Raw genomic sequence first — 25,496 nt, 5'->3', positions numbered from 1 at the left:
TTTTGGGGAACACCAAGGTCAGTTCCTGTTAATTTTAGGATATTCACAAGTCATTTCCTGTTAATTTTGGGGCATTTATAGGTCACTTTATGTTGACTTTGTGTCATTTCCTGTTCATGTTCCTGATTTGTGGGCATTTCAACGTCACTTTTTTTTTTAATTATAGTATTTGTGACTTTAAAATGGATAAAAAATAAATAAACTCTGGCAATAACGCTCTGGTTATTGTTTTTTTCAACAATATTAATTTCAATGTTCTATTAATTTTAATTAATTCTCGTTTTAAATGGTTAGAATTTAAAAATTTTAAAATAACTTTGAAAAAACTTCAAAAATAGGAAAAACAGTAATCACCTTTGTCAATCTATTTTTTTTTTTTAATTATTTTTAAAATGCATATTTAAATAAAGAACAAATAAAAAACAAGTAAAAAACATAACTCATTTGCTGCCTTTGACGGTGAGACATCCAATTCTTTTGGACATTAACTTTATTGTACTAGTATTCAGTGTTACACTGCGTGTCTATGGATAAAAGATTTAAATATGTCAAAGGCTTGAATAACTGGCAGACATTACTTAAACATAGATGAAAAGCACACGTGACTGAGTAAATATAGATGCAGTGTTGTGAAAGATGATAAAGGAACAAATACTGAAAAGTCTCGTGAAGTTGTTTACTGTCACGTTTGTATATAAACCCTTTATTGGCAAATATCTTCTGTTTGATTAGTCAGACTCGATGTAGCATTTAGGAGGAGTAACCGGATAAAGGGCAGGATTTCCAACTGTCAAAACGTTGAGCGGGTGACGACCTTTTAAATGCATGGGAACAAAATGCTTGATTTCAACATGTTTAGATTTTTTTCCCGAATTTTACACAGTAGATTACTTTTAATGCCCCATAACAAAGAATCTTATTGAAACACAGTAATAAAAACTTTATCCGGGTGTGGGTTTGTAAACATTCCACATGCCCTACAGGGGACAATCCACAATCAAGTGCAGCAAGCATGTTAAGACATGATGAAATACTGTCATGGAGTTGGCAGTCAGGTTGCTTTGAAGACAACATGGCAGAAATTCGCACATCTAACAGTGGAAAATTTCACTGTTTCTGTGTTCACTTCGGAATTAGTGACAAAGGTTTACTACCAAGATAGGAATATACTCCTCTTGCCACATTAGACTAGCGGTTGGAACTGCTGAAAATGTCTGAAGTTCGGTACCTAAACCTTTCCTCCGGCCTTCTTGTGTGGTTTGTATATCTTCTCCTAGTGCTTAGAGACGAGTGACTGTTAATGCTTCACTCCACTGGTTATTGGTGACCAGTCCAGGGTCTACCCTCCAATTTCGCCCGAATGAACCAGTGAGAGTTATTAGAGTTGCAACTCTAATAGGGGTAAAGTAAGGGAAATGATTAAATTCTTTAAAAAAATTTAAAAAAAAAGTCTAAAAGAGAAAACACATCTGCACAATTGCTCCCAGGATACTTCCCATTGTTCTGTGTTTGTTGTTTCTGCTTGTTTTTTTTTTTTTTTTACACATTGGAACCTGATTGCCGTACTGTGTTGTAACATTGAGAGGTTTGACACACATATTGAACTGTTGTGACTGGGACATCAGATCAAATATTGACAATCAATAGTTTACGCCACAAACTTTATGTTAAATCCACAGTATCACCATGTACAGTACATGTGCTGGACAAAGGCAGAGTTTTACTTTTGTGGCCGGGGGGGACACAACATGTTGATGACCCCGAGATGGAGTGTCAGCAATAAAATTAGCTTACAAGATATATGATCGGATAGTAGCTTAGCCCATGCTCGTGCATACAAGTATCCCAGCTGTGTCTGTGTGCGTGCGTGCATACGTGTGTGAGTGCGAGCGTTTTTCTGTCTTAACTAGTGGAGAAGTAGACGCCGCCGGGAATTTGTTGTCCCATTTATAAGTTTAGGTTTGAAAAAATTACGTTATATCCATCATCTTGCATGGCCTCAGGTGGTTTTGGGTAAGCAAAGCAAATGACCGTCTCTAAGGTGCTAGTCACATGATCTTTTCAAGAAATAATTTTTGAGCCATTATAAAAATTTTTTAAAAATGTTTATTTCCTTCATTTTTGTTTTGTTTTATTACTTTAGAACTTTTATAAACAGCATTTTACCAGCAAACTCTTAATTTTAAATTAATGTATAGGAAAGTCAATCATATGCAATGACATTTCCGGCCACCGGGGGGGAGGGGTTCTATGGTGTTGGAGTTTGGGAATGTGGTGCCGTCCAGTTTTCTTCAGCATCAGCATGTTGATTGTTGTGTCTTTTTTGGGAGGAGGGGAGGACTTAAATCCTATTCAGGCTCTGAATTTTTGGCCGCACATGCACACACGCACAGACACAAAAAGTTCTTCCCTAGATGTAATAGTTTATCTATTGATAGTTCTTCAGTAGTTCTATCAACAGTGAGAGAGAGCTTAGACAGAGAGAGAGCGAGAGAGAGAGAGAGAGAGAGAGAGAGAGAGAGAGAGAGAGAGAGAGAGAGAGAGAGAGAGACATTTGAGCGAGGCCAACCCCTTCAACTATTGCATGTTTCAAAGAACAAACTTTGGCTCAGTCATTGGATGCTTACTCTTGGATTCTATACTCTGCACAATTTTCAAGGTAAAGATCGTTTGTGGGTTTTTTTCATATATAATATCTTGAATTTACCTTTTTTCCTAACTACTTTCTTTTCTGTTGTGTGCAAGACAGTAATCTCCCTTTGACAGTTTGGTAAATACTTGCTAACTTAACGTATACCTGTAGACTACACTACATAAATATCATTTTGCTGCTTTGAATTTCTTTAGTTTCCCTTAAATACACGATAAAATGAATTAAAATACTGATTTTTGGAGGGGGCAAAAATTGAATTTTGTCACAAATCGACAGATGACAAATGCCTCCTTTTATGGGAAATTTTGTAATTTGACTTTTGTGGTTGATATGTCAATATTTACTGCATATTAATCTGCTAAGGAACTTAACAATGAGTCTGAAGCAACAAATAAAATTCTGATCAAATGTGTGAAATACTTCCAGTCAGTAAATATTAACACATGATATGGGAACCAAAAACTAACTACCATGTGGAATGCAGCTCTAATTACAGCACTTCTTATTGACTATAATTTTACTACTTATAACAAGTGAAGAACAATTGCACGTCAAATTCATGATAATAGTTTGCGTCTGTTCTTCAGCACTGATTGTTAAAGCACATTTACTATGTGTGTAACTTCAAACACACTTTATCTTACAATAAAAGTTGAATGTGGATGATGGAGGCGAATGCAGCTGCATTCCTCCAAATTGAGTGCACATGTCTGAAACGATGCAGACCGGAGTGATTGACAAGTTCTTTAAGCACCACAGAGACATGAGACTAAATATTAGTTTGGCATCAACATGACTAAAGGGTGACTTTTAAAAAAAAATCTTTTAATGATAACTGTTTATGGCAGTGATTTCCAACCTTTAGTGAGCATTTTAATTTGGAACACATCTCATGGTACAACACCAAAAGACACTGTCTGAAAGGTGAATGTACAGTGAAACTAATAAAACTTCTGACATCTAGTGGGAACGTATGTAGTTGTCAACAATTTTCACTATACGTAATCGGCATAAAGAGTTGAGAAAAGATTATTTGTTGTAATTAAAAATCTCCAGGCCCAAATCACTGAAACTGGATCATTTCCAGGCGCACAGCTCTCCCATGACACATAATTGTGTCGGGGCACAGTGTTTTACTATAGTGAATCACTGGTTCAAATGTGTATTCATTTTGACAGCATCGTTCTTTTATTGCAAGACATACTGTATATCCTTATGAGTGCACGCTTGCACTGAGGACAAACATTTCCTTTGATAATGCAGTCAATGGCAGCAAAACCTAATTTCTTCAAATTTGGTATCATTAGAAAGCTTTAGAGCAGGGGTGTCCAAACGTTTTGCAACGTGGGCCTGATTTGGTGTGGTAAAAATGTGGGGGGTCGACCTTGGCTGAGGTTCTTTACGTACAACAACAATATATTTAAAAAAAAATTTGCAAGCCATTCTGTTTCACATTTGCCTTATTATAATTTCAACAGTCTTAAACATGTGTTTTGGTTCATTTGAAACATGCATATTACATGCAGTTGAATATTCACTTGAATATGGCGGAAAACACTCAGGTGACTTGAAGTTCCGCTCTGAGACCCCCAATTTGGCCAATTTTCAAAATTGTCCTATATGCATGTGTGATATATCATTGGAAAGCTTAAAATCTCAATTTTCTGGGGGAAGAAAAATTTTGAACAGGAGGGCATTTTTTTTTTTTTATGTTTTTTAAACAGCAAAACCCTATCTGAATGTGAGAGCACGCGAGAGCAGAATTACAGACGCCATGACTTTAACGAGATATTATTGCGTACTTGTTTCTATCCATGACTCCATGTAGCATGTATCACTGAGTGTCAAGACACAGCTGTGAATGGCTGGATTTTGGGGGGATTTTATGGGTGAAACATGGTAATATAACAAGGGTGGCGATGCAGAACTCGCAGACTTCAAGGAGTGGTCAAGATTTTCTTTTTCATATATTTACCCTTCTAAACTTTTTTTTTTCCTCTCTCTGTTTGAATTGATTATTTATCAACTAACATATCGGAGAAAATGCGACAGTAACAAAAAAAAAAAAAAAAATACAATTAAGCGATAGTTATGAGGTAGGTATCTGTGACTTTTTTACAGACGCCATTTTTTTCATTGTGACATAACTTGTTTGAAAGTGTAAAATATATGAGTGAATAATTTTTTTAAGTCTTTTTTTTTTTTTTTTAGACATATTGTTCTATCAAACACTACAGTTGTTTGGGCTTAAAATTTAGCAGTTTCTTTTAAAGAGGAGTGCAAGAGCAGAAACTGCTTTTTCAGTCTAGTCTATGTTGTCCACCATATACTGATGAATATACGGATCCTAACAAACAAAATCAATTCAGAGACTTACTCCATCCATAATAATCCCAGAAATTTTATTCCATTGGAGTTTCATGTCATCCACGACAGTTTCAGTGAAGAAATAGTCCAATTTCCACCTATCCTTGAAGCACCGGCCCTAACAGTCAACTTTCCTTTTTTTGTTCATTGTTGCCATTTTAGAAAATTGGGGATAAAGCGTCACTCACAGTGATGACACTCAGAGGGCTGCTGCCCTCTAGTAGGTAAATGAGGATCAATTTTGCATCATTTGCTGCTCAATTTATTAAGTCTATGTGCGGGCCAGACGTTATGGGCTTTATGACAGAGGCTGCGGGCCTGATGAAATTTGACCACGGGCCACATTTGGCCCCCGGGCCGGACTTTGGACACATCTGCTTTAGAGCGTTGATTGACAGTCAGGTTTTGCAATGTCCTCTACAGAGAACACATTTGTACTACTGATAGTCCGGAGGCAACAAACAACAGAATATTTTTCATATAGTTTTTATGTTTGTTTGTTTTTTTGTTTCAGATTTATGCATTTGAATATTGCTCCTCTAATCCTGTTTTTTCGTTTTTCCCCTTGCAGTGACCTGCAGAAAAACAGCTCAACAGCCTCCTCCTGTGGTGAAACTGAAAACATGAGAGCAACAGAACCATAAACAATGAAGGCTTCAAGTCCTGCCCATGTTGGGACTACCCCAACTATATCCGCAATGCACCCATCATCCACTACCTTCTCCTATGGATATCTTGAGTTCTTTTGGCATTACCAGAACAAATCTGTCATCATGGAACATTACAACTACACGGGAAAGCTGAAGGCTGACCGCTACCGTAACGGCCTCCGACCTGAGTCCATTGCCTTCTTGGTAGTGTGTCTGCTCATTATACTGGAGAACACTGTGGTTCTCCTAGCTATCTGGAGAAACAAGAAATTCCACTTGCCAATGTATTACCTCCTGGGAAACCTGACTCTGTCAGATCTTCTGGCTGGGATCGCTTACATGGCCAACATCATTTTGTCAGGGCCGAAGACTATGCAGCTGACGCCGTTGCTATGGTTCCTCAGGGAGGGAGGAGTGTTCATCACTTTGGCCGCTTCTGTCATCAGTCTGCTGGCCATTGCGATTGAACGGCATGTAACCATGGTGACTATGAGACCGTACCATGGAGCAAAGCGGGGGCGGATGCTGGCGTTGATTTGTGCGAGTTGGGCCCTTGCGACCTTTTTGGGCATCCTTCCAATTCTAGGTTGGAACTGCATTCACAGACTGGACCAGTGCTCTACCGTGCTTCCTCTTTATGCTAAGAGTTACATCCTGTTCTGCGTAACAGTCTTCAGTGCTGTTCTCCTCGCCATCGTAGTCCTGTACGTCCGAGTTTTCCGTATCGTCCGCACCAATACGCAGCGGCAGCGGTTCGGCTTGTCCAGCAGCATGAGAAAAGGCTTGGCGAGGAAGTCTCAAAAGTACATTGCGCTCCTCAAGACGGTCACCATCGTGCTAGGCGTCTTCATCGCCTGTTGGCTGCCTCTCTTTCTCCTCCTCCTGCTGGATTTCTTCTGCCCAACACGTAGCTGCCACCTACTCTACAAGGCTGACTACTTCCTGGGAGTGGCTATTGTCAACTCATTCCTTAACCCCATTATCTACACCCTAACTAGCAGGGACATGAGGAAAGCTATTCTGAGGCTCGTCTGTCGACCGTGTCTAATGACCAGGGACGGCCAGGTAAGGAAGATTGGCATGCCCTTCCTGGAATGCAGCTTCAGTAAGACGGAGTTGCCCTCCCAAAAGTTGGAACCAGCGATGGAGACAACACTTTCCTCTGGGAACGTCGTCACCAACCCATCTCCCATCAAAACCTTCTATCCCAAAAAATCCTAAAGATTGGTCAGCTTGGTACAAATAACAAAACACATGTAGCATATCTTCTGACACACAAAACTACAGAATATGAAATATTTCTGTTACAAACTATTCATAAGTGGTTTGGTTTTAGACAACCATGATACGGACTCAAATGGTGAGACAACAAGGCCATTCAAATGTGAACGAAGCAACTCTTTTCAACTTATTTGCACTGATATGTATATCATTGAGAGTGGAGACATTGGCTTGCACTCCTGTGGTTCTGTGGGTTGAATCCAAGTCTGGAAGGACACTTAGATAAAACCAATGACTGACTTATGTTAATAGCACATACAGCCACTCTTTGAGTGATTTTCTTCAACCCATTGGTGTGGTTTCTTATTAAATAAACAAAGCTAAACACAACGTTGTACATCTGTAAACACATGAATTTCGCTGGAACGAAAGCCCTTTGTGTGATGTATAGACGAGTATGAGTTACTGTGGTTCTGTGTTTGTTGGTAATACAAAGGAACAGGAAAGTGATATGGCACACGCAAATGACCACAGAAGGCTTCAGTGCATTGTGTGGGAGGGAAATGCAGAATGACTGTTTAAAAAACAGTGTTTTAAAATGACAGTGAAGTCATCACGGAAAATATGTCAGCCTGACTGCAAAGCTATGCCACACAAGCACAATATCTTACTTGGATACACTGACAAACCTAACACATGGTTTGAATTATTTTACATTTTTGTCATCATACATTTGGTCAAATGTTTTTTGTTTTGTTAATTTTTTTTTTTTTTTGGTCACTGCGAGGACCTTGGGTGACAAAAATGCAATGATTTTTATTCTGTCATTCATAATATCAAATGTTTTTTGGTAAAATGTTTGCTTACTGTTGTATAGTAAATTATATACGTTTTATAACAATGTCTGTATTGACATCATTTTTCATAAAGGACTTTAAATGTTTCTGGAGTTGGATTTATTTTACTTTGTCCTCAACTGTGCATGACATCTTTTCGAGAAGGAGCAAAAGCACGACAGGAAGTGAGCCCCCTCTTCTCACATCTGGTAAGGGCATTGCCTTACATTTGAGTATATACAGTATGTACACCATGTACAGTGGGGAGAACAAGTATTTGATACACTGCCAATGGGTTTATCAAATACTTGTTCTCCCCACTGTAAGCACTACGTTATGCACCATTTATTGAGAGATTGACCACATCATTACCTTTACTTCCCCTTTACTTTCATCAATTACACTGCCTTTCACCGTATTAAAACAAATAGATCAGGTTGTATATTTTACCACGCAGCTTTCTTATACTGGATCACAGGCTGGGTACCGAGGAAAAGGACATTAAAGGAACACCCTTTCCAAAATGATTCCAGGTAATATGGGTTTGACTTCCTCACATATTCCAAAAACATTCAACTAAAAATTCATTGTTGATTCCGCATTGTAGCTATGGTGTCAAACAAGGACGTAGGTTTGCATAGGGACAATAGGAACAAAACACTGCCAACTTTTCAGGAGGCTTACATTGTCCCCACCAACTTTTAAGTAACCATATTTGCATTTGTTAATGTGTTCAGTTATGTAGGTCATTTAGATTGTCTTCCCATATGTTGTAACGATAGAATAGCCCCTACCACCATTTTAAAGTGAATTATTTTCATTATTTTCAGACTTACATCTACCCCTGTTTCACTTGCTGAATGTGCCATTCCATGTTTTTTTTTTCCCTCAAACGCACGTTTGATTGGCTGATGACCCCCACCCCTCCACACACACGCAACTTTCACAGTACAGAATTATGTTACATGGGATGGATATTAGAAGTTTTTTTTCGGCCAGCAGCCCGCTGTAAGTGACGTAAAACATAACTGTTGTGAAACACACCACTAATTTTGTTACTGAAAGTCCGACCTGCATCACAGTTTAGCATTACCATTACATTAAACTGTGTGAACTTGCTAACGGAGTAGGAAGCTGCTTGGGAAAAGTGTCCTTCTGTATGTTTTTCATTATATTAACGGTAATTAAACTGTGAGAAATATAGGGCTCAGCTATACTCTGCTCAGCTGTAACAAATTTAGTGTACCAAGGTTTAACCCCTTCACTCCAGTTTTCATTTTTATTTTGCCTACAGTGGGGCAAATAAGTATTTAGTCAACCACTAATTGTGAAAGTTCTCCCACTTGAAAATATTAGAGAGGCCTGTAATTGTCAACATGGGTAAACCTCAACCATGAGAAACAGAATGTGGAAAAAAAAAACAGAAAATCACATTGTTTGATTTTTAAAGAATTTATTTGCAAATCATGGTGGAAAATAAGTATTTCGTCAATACCAAAAGTTCATCTCAATACTTTGTTAAGTACCCTTTGTTGGCAATAACGGAGGCCAAACGTTTTCTGTAACTCTTCACAAGCTTTTCACACACTGTTGCTGGTATTTTGGCCCATTCCTCCATGCAGATCTCCTGTAGAGCAGTGATGCTTTGGGGCTGTCGTTGGGCAACACGGACTTTCAACTCCCTCAGTAGATTTTCTATGTGGCTGGGACCTGGAGACTGGCTAGGCCACTCCAGGACCTTGAAATGCTTCTTACGAAGCCACTCCTTTGTTGCCCTGGCTGTGTCTTTGGGAACATTGTCATGCTGAAAGACCCAGCCACGTCTCATCTTCAATGCCCTTGCTGATGGAAGGAGATTTTCACTCAAAATCTCTCGATACATGGCCCCATTCATTCTTTCCTTTACACAGATCAGTCGTCCTGGTCCCTTTGCAGAAAAACAGCCCCAAAGCATGATGTTTCCACCCCCATGCTTCAGAGTGGGTATGGTGCAATTCAGTATTCTTTTTCCGCCAAACAAGAGAACCTGTGTTTCTTCCAAAAAGTTCTATTTTGGTTTCATCTGACCATAACACATTCTCCCAGTCCTCTTCTGGATCATCCAAATGCTCTCTAGCAAACCGCAAACGGGCCTGGACGTGCACTTTCTTCAGCAGGGGGACACGTCTTGCAGTGCAGGATTTGAGTCCCTGGCGGCGCATTGTGTTACTGATAGTAGCCTTTGTTACTGTGGTTCAAGCTCTCTGTAGGTCATCCACTAGGTCCCCCCGTGTGGTTCTGGGATTTTTGCTCCCCGTTCTTGTTATCGTTTTGACGCTACGGGGTTAGGAGGGAGTTGAAAGTCTGTGTTGCCCAACGACAGCCCTAAAACATCACTGCTCTACAGGAGATCTGCATGGAGGAATGGGCCAAAATACCAGCAACAGTGTGTGAAAAGCTTGTGAAGAGTTACAGAAAACGTTTGGCCTCCGTTATTGCCAACAAAGGGTACATAACAAAGTATTGAGATGAACTTTTGGTATAGACCAAATACTTATTTTCCACCATGATTTGCAAATAAATTCTTTAAAAATCAAACAATGTGATTTTTTTGTTTTTTTCCCACATTCTGTCTCTCGTGGTTGAGGTTTACCCATGTTGACAATTACAGGCCTCTCTAATATTTTCAAGTGGGAGAACTTGCACAATTAGTGGTTGACTAAATACTTATTTGCCCCACTGTATGTGGTCTTATAGCAGCCCAAAGGAGCTTTCATTTTTTGTTGAGTTTGAAACAAAGAAAGAAGGCTCCATTTTTATTTATTTTTGTTATTCTCTGACTAAGAAGATTTTTTTTTGTTGTATTTAATTTATTTAGACAATTTTGAGTGGTATTAAGACAATTTTTTTTTCAGTCCTGGATACTTATTATGATTAACAAGTTTATATTTCTTGTATGTTAATATGATTTTTTGTTCAAAACTTCAAACAATGTAATTTAAATTTCCTAGTCAAATCCTGACGTTTATTCAGGAAGTTTTTAAAATGTTTCTTTAGTAGTTTTTTAAAACAAAGGTTCAAATCAAATGGGTTTATCTCCTAAACCAATACATATGCACTGCAAAAACCCACCTCCTTCAAACTGAAAAAAAAAAAAAAAAAACTTAAATGCCCTTGTTTGATTATCTGCCAGTGATTCAAGTAAATTTCACTCAGATTTCTTGAAATAAGAAAAGTAGCTAGCTGGAAATAAGCTTAAGACTTATTCCAAGCAAAAAGTTTGTATATTTAATCTTTAAAAAACACGTTAGTCAGAAATGTTCTTAATTCAATAATACAACTAGCTAATGATAGCACCAAGATATTCATAGTTAGTGTTGGACTTCAATGTATTTGGTTTTTTTTTTTTTTTGTTTGTGCTCCTTCTGTCTCTCTCACCTTCTTTTCTTCTGTTCCCCCATAATCCCTTCCAGTTCGCTGCTTTCTCATAATAAACGAGGTTCATTGAATTATCACAATGGGAGTATGTCATTCTCCTATGTTATATATTAAAACTGTTTTGACCATTCTGACTCTCAGACCTCCATTCTCTGTGACAAGCAGCTGAACAGGACAGGTTAAAGAAAACAAAGAAAAAAAACAAATGTTCTTAATTCAAGAATAGACATTGTTCAAAACATTATTTGAAAGTATTTTTTTCTTGATTTAGGTGAAGAATGACCAACTTTTAGATGAATAGGCTTAATAAGAACAAATGGTAATATTTACTAATAGTAAGTGGAAGAATCTAACGCATTAATCTGTTAACTAGCCTTTAAAAACTCAAAACAAGAAGAAAATTGTTCGACTAGATTGAAGAAAAATGATCAGATTAAGACATTTTACTCTAAATTTGCAGTGCGGAAGTTGCTATAGGTCATTACTTTTTGGAGAGAAATGTAGACCTGACTGCCTTTCACCCAATCTGTTTATTATTATAAAATGTCCTGTCCCCAGCAAAATCTGGAGATGCAGGCTATGCTGTTATATTGTCCCTACCAACACTGAAACTAAACCTACACCCTTGGTGTCAAATCATGAGAGTTCAGAGGTCGAAGGTATCCCAAATTGATCTTAAGTGGTCTGAACCAGTACATCACTGGCTATTAATCAAAATATAAATGATTCCTAATTTCTGTCCTGTTCTGGTTTAAATATGTTCTGGAAATATTTACACTATGGACTATTATTTTGTCGGAAAGCATATATTTTTTAATCTGAAATTCTGTAATTGATTACAATTTCAACAGTATTAGTATCACTTTTCCAATTTGCATTTAACAGATCACAGTGAATGCACCTTTCAAAAAAACTTTTAAGGGTAAGAGAATATGTAAATAAATAAATGCTTTTCTACATCCCTCTGGAAAGCTGCAATCTCAAAGATTCATGTAGTAAAACGTTCTATATTGGGAGCAGAATTGTAGATATACATTAAAAATACACTTACAGTATGTGGTATAGTGCATGAACAAGACTCAATTGGGTTACACCAACCAAACTCTTTTGAATTAAACAATGTTGCCTGACATTTTTCATTTCTACAGTGGGGTAAAAACCTCCTAGACATATAATGCTAGTGAGTGAACATGTGCGGGGAAAGCAAAAGAATGACTTTTCTCACAAAAATTAGTCTGTGTGAAAAAAATCATCAAGTTTCTTTTACTGAAAAATTACTTTGAATGTGGGTTTTTTTTTTTTTTTCAGTTTTCCACTTTGCAAAAATATCCTCCAATGGCCGATTGTAAGACTTTACATGGCAGTTCTGGTCTGCGGGCTATATATTTTACACCCCTGCATGCTTATATCGTCCAAACACAGTAGGTGTGAAAGTCGGTGTGACCATACTAGGGTTCCTTCTCTGCTCCAAGTTATCTGTAATCTGCTCCAGCTATTAGGGCAAGGTCAAAAGAAAATGGATGGATGAAAGCCAGGAACTGCATTGTATTTCAAGTTTTGTACCGTTTAGGGATACCTCTTTCCCCAAAAGAAAGACTTTAATAAATGAGCCTACATGGTGGGTGGGGTTCCTCTGATTGTATTTGCACATGTTGTTCCAGATGTTGGCAGTATCCATTGATGAGCTGTGTTTTAATACACCCACATTTCTCTCTTTTTTTTTTTTATGAAGTCTTGCAACAAACCGTACTAACACAGATCATAAAGTCATATTTGCGTACTAAAGAGTGATTGCAGCCCGCTAGTGCAACTATTCAAACATGACTTTTATATCAGAAAATCGAAACTCAAACTATCTCAGGCTAGGTTTAATGTTTTGAAGAAATATGTGTCTTCAAGGACCCATTGAGACAACTGGGATCGGTTGAGGGGAACCAAACACAGACTAGAGGAGTCAACTGGGGAATTAAATGGAAATTGAGATTTAAAGATTGTCAGGTTTATTACGATTCAAATTACATTTAGGAAGTCATGTATTAAAGTGCGTATGAAAGGATAAAAAAAAAGTCTTAAAAAGCATTATTATGTGAATTAGAATCATATTCTGAGACGATTCAACTATATGCAACAATTTGACAAAGCGCAGATGACAAGAAATTAGTTTTTTAATCTGCCGTTTAGCCACGCCTACCATTATAGGGCATGCAGTTGTTGTGTGCAGCTAGCATGGCAGGATGTGTCTGAGGAGAACTTTTCTACATGTCTGTCCATAAGTAAATATTCCTTTAATTAAAGAAAGTTTGTAGTGTTTACTTTTTAATTGCTGTATTTGTGGCCATTTTACCACAAAGTTGCAATTTCTGATGGGGTGGAAAATTTGACAGAACACCGGGCACACGAAGAGGGCAATAAGCCGAGTATTGCGCTTTCCCGACGGGGACGTGTGCGACAAGCCGCCGGTCGTCGGCCGGGTGGCATTCTCGGTGGACAAGGAGCATTGCCAGCCACAAAATGCAAGCCACCTCCTTAGTAAAAACGTGTGCCATGATCCCAGTATTTGACATACATGCAAGCCACCTCCTTAGTAAAAACGTGTGCCATGATCCCAGTATTTGACAATACAAAACACGATGTTTACTCACTTCCTTATAAGTCCAATGGTCCCACAGTTGTCGCACACTTGTCTTGGACGATCTCGGGGTGCACAGGAACTTTCTGAAACCTAAAAAGGCTCAGACGCCTCTCCCTGGTGCAGCTACAAAAGCCTGCAGCCGTTTGGCTAGCGTGATGCGAAAACTAAACGTATTAATCCGCAAAATCAGCTGAATCCACAGTCCATCTGCATGCTATGAAGCAATGCTGTATTGTGAGATGCTGACCCGGGTGACGTCACATTCGCATTCATCCTAAACCCGAGACTGGAGCCGGAAGTTACTCATTTTCATGGCGCAACTCATTTTCATGGCGCAGGATTCAAAAATTGAATACATAGAACGATCACTTCCACACTCATCAAAGTGGTCCATTTCATTCAGGAGCATAAAACACCAGTGAAAACAACAATGGTGTTACCATGATGTGAGGTGTGGGTGGGCATTAGTCTTATCGGGCGGGGGCAAAAAAAAAAAAAAGCCACAATGCTCAAGTAGGTCGAAATCCAGTGTCGGGCTAATGCACCCTAAACATGTTTTGTTTTCTCCTTGAGATAACTGTTGTTGTGATTTGGTCTAAACAAATAAAAGTTTATTTGATTTTATTTGACTTAGAACACACCCATAAATGAACAGTATGGACATGCAGGTGACAAGACAATGTTTTTATTCAGGTAACCTATTGTGGTTTCTCGGTTTTATTATGATAGTTATTCTTTGTTCCGCAGCCCCTTTGAGCTCAATTTGACCCCCTTGGAATGCTTCAAAATGCACCAAAATCGGCAGGCAGGTCAACACAAGTGCAATCTTTGATCCTGTGTAAAGATAAATTCCAAATACACTATGTAGCGCCCCCTAGCAGTCATTCTTTGTCCCGCCGACGCTTTGAGCCCTACTTTGATCCCCTCAGAATGCTTCCAAACTCACCAAACTCAACAGCCAGATGAAAACTGGTGAAAACTTTGATAAAATGTGAATTTTTTTTTTTTTTTTTCTTAAATCAAAATCTGCGTAAATGTGTGTAGCACCCCCTAGGAACAAAACCAACTTTTCATTTAATTTTTTTTCTTAAGGAGAAAGAGGAAGTAACAACACAAAGGTTAAAATTTAGAACACATCAGTACAATATGAATGGGATACCATACGCGGTGCCCAGACTGCCCCCCACCCCCCCCCAGTAATGCCCCTGCCGTGAAATATGAAATAAACATGCATTTTTAGTGTCCTATGCAGTTTAAGACATGTCATGGTAATTAGTTAATACTACTTCAACATTTGAATGATGCGATGACATGCTCAATCATTCCATGTCAGGGGATGTGTAGGGGAGAGTGGCTAACGAGAGACACCCCCTTTATCTAGGTGAGGGAGCACATCACCATGATCATGCAGCCATCATGTTTCCTAGCCCTTACCAATTCACCTTGTCCATGAAGAAGATATCCACCTCCTACAGTGGTAAACAGGTTTTTTCCACAAGAATTATATTTTTTGCATGTAAAAATAAATAGTCGTTCTGTCAACTTACTCGGCTGTTGTGCCAAAGCAAATTGATTAAGCCTGAAAATATTTTATCACACATATTGATGAACTAAGAACATATAAAACCATGTGATGATGCGAGTTTAAGATTAGCCTGTGTTGCTTGGAGAGGTTGTTGTTTTTTTACTAAATTGTGGCGATGGGTTAAAGTGAGACAAATGATGTGAGATGTCTCACATGAGTCACATCACTCCTTCGTGTCAGCAGCGACACTACATAACATCACATCTGGATTTAGATCTACTGAATTTTCTCTGATTAAGCATTTGCACCATACATGGTGAGCTGCAGCCTGCCACTGCAGAAGATCTGGACGGCCCACCCATGCAGATGACCCACCTGCAGATGAACTACTCGCTTCAGTCAATTCAGTAATGGATACAATTATACTAATCCATCCACTGCACATGGTCCACCTGGATAAGCCTGGTCGGCTGACTCAGGTGTGCCACATAGTCCCAGTCAGAAATTGGTTGGGAAAAGGCAAAGTTGCAAAGAAAAGACAAACCCGAAAAAGAAAATTGTTGTTAGCAGCTCTGAGGAGATTGATATGTTTGTCCCTTTGCCCGATGAAGAGAGTTCTGAAGATGAAAGAAATGATCGAGGAAATTTAGATCATGGGTAATTTTGCTATATTATGTTATGATATATGATGATATTCTATTATTGTGTAGTAGATCTTGAGTAGCGTTCAGGTGTTTAAAAATTATATTTAATCGACCAAACCCGAGGATGCTGTTACTGACATTCATTCTGAATTGTCTTGTTGTCAGGCTGCCTGTTAGGGTTCTAACTTTCACAACATTTCCAAATATGATTTTTACCCCTCATTGGTTCACTTTACTTCTAGTCTGTCCCAGTTTGCACTATTGATGGGGTAAAGTCAGACACAATATAACTTTTTATAACAATCAGTTATTTTTTTAAATACTATTCATCCTGTGTACATTCTGATAATTTCCATTACTAGGAAACATCCTAAATTAACGGGAAATATGTTAACTTTTCTGGTTTGTTGTTTTGGCTTGCTTGGAGGAGAGCAAATGTAAAAAAAAAAAAATTTTTTTAAAAGTCTCACATTGACCCAATCTCCCCTATGTAGTAGTGATGATTTCAAACCATTCTTGAGTTTCTCTGCTCCCTGTGTATCTCCATTGTTGCCTGTTTATGCCACCTTGTGGTTAAATGAAGAATAGTTGCTCAGTCTACCACTAAAAGAAAAAAAAATGTTTTTGGAGACTCGCAAAAGTAGCTCACCTGTGATGGGATTTGACATCGTAATTCCTACCAATGTTGTAGAAGATTACATTTTAAACTGAATTAACGTGTAGAATTTGCTATTTAATATCATTTGACCTTGTTTTTGTTTTACTCTAGATTATATTGTGTTTATATAACTGGGTGGCCTTCATATTAATCTGTAACCAAGAAACTCACAGTTACTAAAAGGTTGGTGACCCCTCCTCTAACTTAGCCAGGAGGTGTGAATGTGAGTGTCAGAGATTTGTCTACTGTGAATAGCCATTGGCTGGCACCGATACATGACTCTCAATTACATCATGGAAAATATAGAAAGAAACGAGTGGATGCTCTATTTTTTAAAACAATGTTATTTTTATTATTAAAATCTATGAAATTCGAAATAAAAATGAACTTTAAAGTTTTATTATGGGCCCATAACCATAATTGGTTTCTGTTTCTATTCAAATTAATTTGTTTTCATTTTATCAACGTTTTGTTACCTCTTTATGTACCATTGACGATGATATACGTCAAATTATGTGGCTCTTTCCATCCTGTGAATTTATATTACTTTGTCACTAGTAGATGTCCAACCCATTTGAAGTGACATTTGCTGGCAGCGAACCAATGTTCATTCACTTCCAACCCTCCCAGTTCAAATAGATTGGACGTCTATCGCTGTCAATGGCAACGAGTTAATTTAGAATATTATTTATTTATTAAAAAAAAAAAAAAAAAACATATGCTAAGTAGGGGTGGGACTTTAACTGATTAATTGCAGAGTTATTTACCAAAAAATATTAAGTTTAAAAAAATTATGCATTTTAATTGCAGATTTTGTTTCAAACACGGAATTTTTGTCATTGCGCAATGTTTTGGTACACTAACTAAATAATTGACATGCATGACATGCCTCTCAAATAAACATTTACTGGTAGTTTTCTCGTTCTTTCAAGATGAGCATTATTATTTTTTTGGAGGTGGGGGGCTTCAGTTGACAATTTGAGAGGGGGGTCTTAAAGTGGCACTTTAAATTCAGATCTTATATGTTTTTTTTTTCTAGATCCAGTAGTTTTTTTGTTTGTTTTGTTTTGGGGGTTTTTTGTAAAAAAATTTTTTGCAATTAATTTTTTTAAAATGGCGTCCACATATGTTGACATAACACTTTAGATCATGTAGTAGGCCACAATTGTTTACTGAATGAATATTGCTACTCGACCCAAAATGTGATGTCCAATACCCTCTTATTTGGACACCATGTCTATATTGAGTACCATTTAATTACACCCCCCCCCCCCCAAAAAAAAAAGTCACTTGCCCTATTAAGGGTTAATTGACTTTTTTGTTGTTGTTGTTGTTTTGTTTTTTTAATGTATCTGTCAATAACAACGCTTAACACTTTACCATACGTATTCATATTATCACGGGCCTAAAATAATGAACGACATTTGTTTATCAGCTAAATTTGTAGAGGCTGTCATACAGTACATTTCCCCTGTTTGTAATTTTGCCTGAACTGGCAGTCGTCCAGTACTGTACTTTCACTCTGACACAATCCTTTCTCAATAAAAGCCTCCGTTGACTTCAGCCCATTGACCGCCGTTACGTGTCAATTCAGGTTACTGAGAGAAACTTTTATTGTGAAGGCGAAGGGAGGCCCTCGTACAATGCTTAGTCATGGTGAGTTACCGCTTCCCCCCCCACACACATACACACACCACCCCCATTCCACCTCCCTCCTCCCAACTCGCTCTCTGTGGTGCACACTGCACAGTTTATCATGGAGGTTCTCGCCTATGCGACGTGAGTATCTTTTCTGACAATTTTGAGACGAAGTTTGATTTAAATGTTGATATTATCAGAAGCGAAGCGGTGTTTATAGTACAAGAACAAAGCTAGTTGCACATTGTTTTGCGTGTTGGTGCTTAAAGCGGTTCGTCGCTAGCTACCGTCTCGTTATTATTAGATGGTAACTCGTTCACTTAAATTTAAACAATAGTGTCGGTTGAGGTCAAGTTGGAGTATTTACAGCTGTATATACATTTTTATTGTACATTTTTAAATTGTTTTGGTGCAGATTTATTTTTGTTTACGAGTAAAACAAGCTTCAACTGGAGTATGTGGATGGAAACGTCTATGGGTAAGAAAAGAAAGAAGCTCTATATGGCGTTGATTGAGTACCGCTCTCTGATAATTTATTATGTAAGGGCTGACTGCACTTATGTGTCATGTTTTGGTACATTGAGTTCCACTGAAGAGTTCGGGATGAGTCACCGAGCAACTGTAACTCCTTGCCAAGATGCCAGACATCAAACGGACTCTCGTTTTATGGCTTGTCCTCGTTTGCCCTATTTACGTTTGACTCACGCTGATCGCTGCATGATTGTGAATTTATCTGGAGAAATCCTGAAGCTATTGTGTAAACTGGTCTAAAGGACAGACGGGAATCACAAACTGGATGAAGGATAGTGCTACAAATGGTCCAAATTACATCACTTCGTGAGAGGATGGCACATTCACTCATTCGCTGCCATTGACAACGATAGACACTAAATCTTGGGCTGCAGCTATCGATTATTTTAGTAGTCGATCAATCGATGAACTAGTTCGTTCAAATAATCAAGTAATCGGATAAGGAACATAAAAAATTAAAATACCTGAGCTGAGCCTCAAATGGTATAAGAATAAATAAAGAAGTAGTGCAATGATTAATCGATTAACTCGAGTATTCGATTAGAAAAAAATATTCGAATTAAATTTTGTTGCTTCGAGTTTTCGTTTAATTCAAGTGGCATGGTAATGGTTTATTTTGAAAGTGTTTGCATTTAGTTTTATTGATTAGGGTGGATACACTGCCCTCTGGTTTGCCTCTTTTCACATGGCTGAATCCAACTGCTCCCTGTTAAGACCAACGTCAGCCAAGTTTTTGTTTGAGCTAATGTTTTTTAATGCATATATAATTTAGTTTATAGGTATAGTTAGCCGTTTTTTTTGTGGGAATATGTGCCTGAACCTTTTGTTAAGGGCATTGTAGAAAAAAAACTTTAGCATTTTATAGCTTTTAAGCTAGTGGACTTTTTCTATGTAAGTTAGCTGTGTAAATTGTTCTTTTGTTGTACATAGATCCTCATTTAAATATATATATATATATATATTGTTTGAGGCTCAGCTCAGGTATTTTAATTTTTCATGTTCCTTATCTGAATACTCGATTATTCGAACTGATTAGTCCATCGATTAATCGACTACTAAAATATTCGATAGCTGCAGCCCTTAAATAAATGAGGATCTAAATCAGGGGTGGGCAAACCGGTCCTCGAGGGCCGCAGAGGGTCCTGGTCTTTGTTCCAACTGATTCAGCACAGACAGTTTAACCAATGAGGTTTCAGTGGAAACAAGAAGCGCCTGACTGCAATCAACTGATTGCACTTGTAAGAAACCAGATTGGTGAAAGGCTGTCCTCATGATGGGTATGAACAAAAACCCACACCCACTGCGGCCCTTTGTGGAATAGTTTGCCCACCCCTGATCTAAATACAACAAAAGAACAATTGGCTAGCTTACATAGCAAAAGTCCGCTAGCTTAAATTCTAACTTTTTTTTTTCTTTTACAATGCGCTTAACATATATACCTATTAACTAAATTACGAATGCATTAAAAAAAAAAATAGCCAAAACAAAAACGTAGCTTTTGTTGGTCTTAACAGGGAGCAGCTGGTTATGTCATATTCACTGTTGCCGCTAGAGGGCAGTGTATCCACCCAAATCAATAAAACTAAGTGCAAACACTTTCAAAACAAACTATTACACAACACTTTAATTAAACGAATACTCGAAGCAGCAAAATTTAATTCAAATCATTTTTCCCAATCGAATTACTCGAGTTAATCGATTAATCGTTGCAGCACTAATTAAATCTAGTTTGATTGGGATGGCTGGCAATGAACGACAATATTTTAATACCATTGACGGCACTAGACGTCCAATCCATTTTGACAAGGAGGTCCAAAATAGAATTGATGTTTAAATGTCAGCCAACAAGCTAATCACAGGCAGCGTTGTTGGTGTGGTTCCCATGAAAAGGCAAAGGCAATAATGTAACAAATGCCATATTAGCATTGCATATTATTGTGTATTTTTAACAACAATTTGACTTTGAAATTAGGGGTCGTGGGCAATTTTGAGAACCAATTATTTGACCTGGGATTTGGTTGAGCGGAAACTGTATAATCTGTAAAAAGTTATAAAAATAAAATGTGCTAGATGCACTTAAATTGCTCTTGACAGTTGTAAGGAGTAATGGCTGTGCTCCAGAGCAAAGTTCTATTTATACTGCATTGAGCGACCTTATATATCTGTTGTAAATACCGTAATTTTCGGACTATAAGACGCACCTGACTATAAGACGCCACCCACCAAATTTGACACAAAAACAGCATTTGTTCATTGATAAGCAGCACTGGACTATAAGCCCCAACTGTCCTCACTGTATTATGGGATATTTACACTAGTGCTGCAATGATTAATTGATTAACTCGAGTATTCGATTAGAAAAAAAGATTCAAATTAAATTTTGCTGCTCCGAGTATTTGTTTAATTAAAGAGGCGTTGTAATGGTTTATTTTGAAAGTGTTTGCATTTAGTTTTATTGATTTGAGTGGATACACTGCCTTCTAGTCTGCCTCATTTCACATGGCTGAATCCAGGTGCTCCCTGTGAAGACCAACATAAGCTATGTTTTTGAGCTAATGTTTTTTATTGCATTTGTAATTTAGTTTATAGGTATATTTAGCCCGTTTTTGTGGGAATATGTGTCAGAACCATTTGTTAAGATCAGTGTTAAAAAGTTAGCATTTTATAGCATTTGAACTAACGGGCTTTTGCTATCGAAGTTAGCCATTTGTTCTTTTGTTGTACATAGATCCTCCTTTATTTATTTTTTTATACCGTTAGAGGCTCAGCTCAGGTAATTTAATTTTTCATGTTCCTTATCCGATTACTCGATTATTCGAACTAATGGTTCATCGATTAATCGACTACTAAAATGATGGATAGCTGCAGCCCTAATTTACACCAAAAGATATTAGCTAGTAACACTTTATTTGACAGCGGCATCAAAAGACAGTCATAAGACCAAATGAACCTTCATTGAAGCTTTGCAGTCAGTAGATTCAAAGCTTCATTGCTTCAAGAAGCTTAATTTGGCCATCACTGCTCCCTTGAAGGGAGACAGTCAACCTCTGCTGTCAACACTGTTGTCGTCCAACATGCCTCCTAGCATGCATTGCAGTGCTGCAGATATAAATAACAATCAAAATTCATGTTCCGTGTAAACTATTTCTTCAATTACTGTTCCAGTTGTTTCATTAATTGCTAGTTATGGTATTTGGTAACATTATTTGATTGTTGCGTAGCATAAGACTGTCATAAGACCATCAAAATTATGACATGACACTGCCATGAGCATAAATAAATGCTTATGACAGATATCATTTTGTGTCATCCGGCAAATTATCTCATTTTTGAATGGATGTAAAAGATCCGAGCTTGACATAAATAGAGTTAGTGACATAATTTGCCGGATGACTCTTAATGACATCTTTCATATGCATTCATTAATGCCCATGATCGTGTCATATCATAATTATGATTGTCTTATGCCAGTCGTATGAGGCCGTTGCCAAATAAAGTCTTACCTACTAACCGAATAAATCAACAAATGAGCCGCACTGGAATATAAACCGCAGGATTCAAAATGAGATAAAAAAAGTAGTGGTTTATAGAGGCGTGCAGAATTTCCGATTCTTAGATTATTCGCAATTCGGCCGTGGAAGATTCGAGAACAATTCACAAACATCCAAATTCCGATTATTGAATTATACCGGGTAAAGCAGAAATAAAACACAGTCAGCGCGGTCTTCAGGACTCAATGAGGAACGGACCGAGAGTAAATATCATGTTCAACTCATGCCGCGAGATAAAAAAAAAACAAAAAACAATAATACCTTACTGTGGCCGTCAGCCGCTACAAACAGCGCCCAGTTGCTAGTTGCTACAAACATACGCTAACATACGGCTATGGTAGATATCACATATATCTAGAACTAGATGTGAAATGACAGACGACAGCCGTGTTAGATCATATACCAAGAACTAGATGCGAAATCACAGACTTTCCCGCGCTAGTAAACAGGCGCCATCTTAAAGCAGTACACTTCTCTAGAAGGCTCCGTTGTAGCGAACCTAATTACTTTTTATCTAAAAAAAAAAAAAAAAAAAAAAAATTGGCAAAATCTTGACTTGACTATCTTTAAATGATGAAACAGTTTTAAAACTTTCACGCCGAAAGTAGACAGAAGGGAAATTATGGAATAACGGGAGCAATATTAACAACTTTAACAGTTGATTCACAACATTAAATTAATTGAATGTAGTTTAAAGCTGCCGATATAGAATAGGGACTTGAGTATTTTATTTACTGTTTTTAACAGTTAACTTGATACTGAAATAGTAGTTTGTTTAGTCTGAGAGGATTTGTGAAAAATTTTGCAAGTAGTTTACAAAAAAACTAAAAGCGGGGGGGGGGGGGGGTGCATCAATAATTGATTTATAATCGAATCGGAGCCTCTGAATCGTAATCGAATCGTTAGGTGCCCAAAGATTCCCACCTCTAGTGGTTTATAGAGGTGTGCAAAATTTCCGATTCTTAGATTATTCGCGATTCGGCCGTGGTAGATTCGAGAACGATTCACAAACATCCAAATTCCGATTATTGAAATATGCCAAGTAAAGTGGAAGTACAACACACTCAGCGCGCCGCGCGGTCTTCGGGACAATGAGGAACAGAGCAAGAGTAGCTAAACATCATTCTTCTCATTACCCGGCCCCTCGGGTAATGCCAATGCTCAACTCACAGCTCTAGCTCAACTCATGCCACGAGATAAAAAAACATAACAACATACCTGACTGCTGCCGAAAAGCTACTACAAAGTACATCCACATAATGTTACGATAGATATCATTTATATAGGACTAGATGCAATATAGATTCGGTAGCGTTAGCAGCACATCTACAACAAGCTAGATGCGGGCGTTAGTAAACGGCCGCCATCTTAAAGCAGTACACTTCCCTGCAAGGCTGTTGTAGCGAACCTTCCAAGCAAACCCAATTAACTTTTTATCTAAAATACTCCTAAATCGGTAAAATATTAATTTCAATCTATCTTTAAAATAGTTTTAAAACTTTCACATGTCGAAAGTAGACAAAAGGGAAATCATGGAATAACGGGAGCAATTTTAACAACTTTAACGGTTGATTCACAACATTAAATTAATTGAATGTAGTTTAAAGCTGCTGATACAGAATAGGGACTGGAGGTTTTTATTTACTGTTATTTTTGTATGTTTTTTTTTACTGCTATATGTTAACTTGATACTGAAATAGTAGTTTGGTTTAGCCTGAGAGTATTTTTGAACAATTGTAGAACTAATGTACAAAACATTTAAAAAAAAAAAAAAAAAAAAAAAAGGAGGGGGGGTCCATCAATAATCGTTTTATAATCGAATCGGAGCCTCTGAATCGTAACCGTAATCGAATCGTTAGGTGCCCAAAGATTCCCAGCTCTAGTGGTTTATAATCCGAAAATTACGGTGCAGGTATTTTACGCCCAGACGAGCTGGATCAGGCATCAAGCTTTTAACTTTTCTGTAGCTTAGCAACCAGGGCCAAATACGGACACGCCGTCATCCTAGCGTTATCCTGCACCCTTTTCCGCAGTGAATAGTGAACACCAAGAAAAACAAATTGCAATGTAAAAACAATTCAAGGCAGGGTTACCTAACCACTGTTGGATGATCCTATTTCACTCAGTTTGCTCTGGCAATATTCATTTACTAAAGGTAATGTGTATCTCTTAGTTCATTATCAGTATTTGTACAAGAAGAAAAAAATATTCTGGATGGGAGAAGGTACAATTAACCTGTATACCCACCAAGGGCGTAGGTTTGGTGTCAACATTGGTAGGAACGATATAACAGCATAACCTGCATGTACACTTTTTGCTGGGGACGGGACATTTATAAGACCAAAACGACTGGCAAAACGTGCGTCATTTCTCACCAATATGAACCTAATTAATTCATAGGCTAAATGATCAATGCAAAATAAATCTGTATTGACTTATACTAACTTTCATGAACATTGGTTCAGGTGATACACCGTTCGATTCAAATCTTTGTTTTCAAAAACTACTAAAGAAACATTTTGAAAATGTCTAGACTAAATGTCTGGATTTTATCAGCAAATTTAAATTGCAATATTTGAACAAAAATTATATTACTTAAACAAGAAATGCAAACTTGTTAATCATCAATTAACTATAAGGGGGTAATCCTTAGTTCACTACATTTCTTAGTTTAATCAATGTTAACAGTAGAAAACATACAGGAGGCTATTTCTCTCAGCGCAGCTTCCTCCTCGAGTTTGAGAAATTCACACAGATTAATGTGTGCTAACTCTGATGCAGTTCAGACTTTTAGTAGCAAAATTAGTGTTGTATTCCCCACCTCCACAACATTGACATCTTTTATTACTTACGGTGACTGCTGCTGGCGGAAAAAACTTCCAATATCCCTCGTCTTTGAAGGGGGCGGAGGAGGCGGCATGTTGTATATCTGGCGGGCTGTGAATGTGTGTGTGTATGTGGGTTTGGGTCATGTCATCAGCCAATCAAACGTGCGTTTGAGGGAAAAAATGGACTGGCACATTCAGCAAGTGAAAAGGGTTCAATATAAGTTTGAACATAATTAAAGTACTGTAATTTGCTTAATAATGGTAGGGTCAATTCTATCCTTACAACATATAGTAAGACAATCTAAATAACCTATATAACTGAAGTCATCATACAGTATAATGCAA

At 37.7% G+C, this 25,496-nt stretch overlaps 2 protein-coding genes across 3 annotated transcripts in view; both read left to right on the top strand.

Annotated features, from left to right (window-relative positions):
- Window positions 1–1,125: 1,125 nt before the first annotated feature.
- Window positions 1,126–7,818, top strand: s1pr5b (sphingosine-1-phosphate receptor 5b). 2 transcript variants are annotated; one of them, XM_057843701.1, is made up of 2 exons: window positions 1,126–1,257; window positions 5,592–7,818. In XM_057843701.1, exon 2 carries the CDS (start codon window positions 5,668–5,670, stop codon window positions 6,889–6,891), a length of 1,224 nt encoding a protein of 407 aa, XP_057699684.1. In that variant the 5' UTR covers window positions 1,126–1,257; window positions 5,592–5,667; the 3' UTR covers window positions 6,892–7,818. The 2 variants fall into 2 exon arrangements, with proteins under 2 accessions (XP_057699684.1, XP_057699683.1); XM_057843700.1 differs by lacking the exon at window positions 1,126–1,257 and adding an exon at window positions 2,548–2,659.
- Window positions 7,819–18,276: 10,458 nt separating this feature from the next.
- keap1b (kelch-like ECH-associated protein 1b) overlaps window positions 18,277–25,496 on the top strand; it is a 36,566-nt gene continuing 29,346 nt past the window's right edge. Inside the window, exon 1 of the mRNA XM_057843351.1 lies at window positions 18,277–18,382. The gene's annotated coding sequence lies outside the window, so the exon portion shown is untranslated. The remainder of the gene's footprint in view (window positions 18,383–25,496) is intronic.

The sequence above is a fragment of the Corythoichthys intestinalis genome, chromosome 8 (genome assembly GCF_030265065.1).
Source record: "Corythoichthys intestinalis isolate RoL2023-P3 chromosome 8, ASM3026506v1, whole genome shotgun sequence".
In the NCBI taxonomy this organism is placed as follows: domain Eukaryota; kingdom Metazoa; phylum Chordata; class Actinopteri; order Syngnathiformes; family Syngnathidae; genus Corythoichthys; species Corythoichthys intestinalis.
This window is presented reverse-complemented; position numbering and strand designations above follow the sequence as displayed.

Excerpts from the sequence above, each read along its gene's own strand:
- s1pr5b (XM_057843701.1), top strand. The coding sequence starts at position 5,668 with ATGAAGGCTTCAAGTCCTGCCCATGTTGGGACTACCCCAACTATATCC.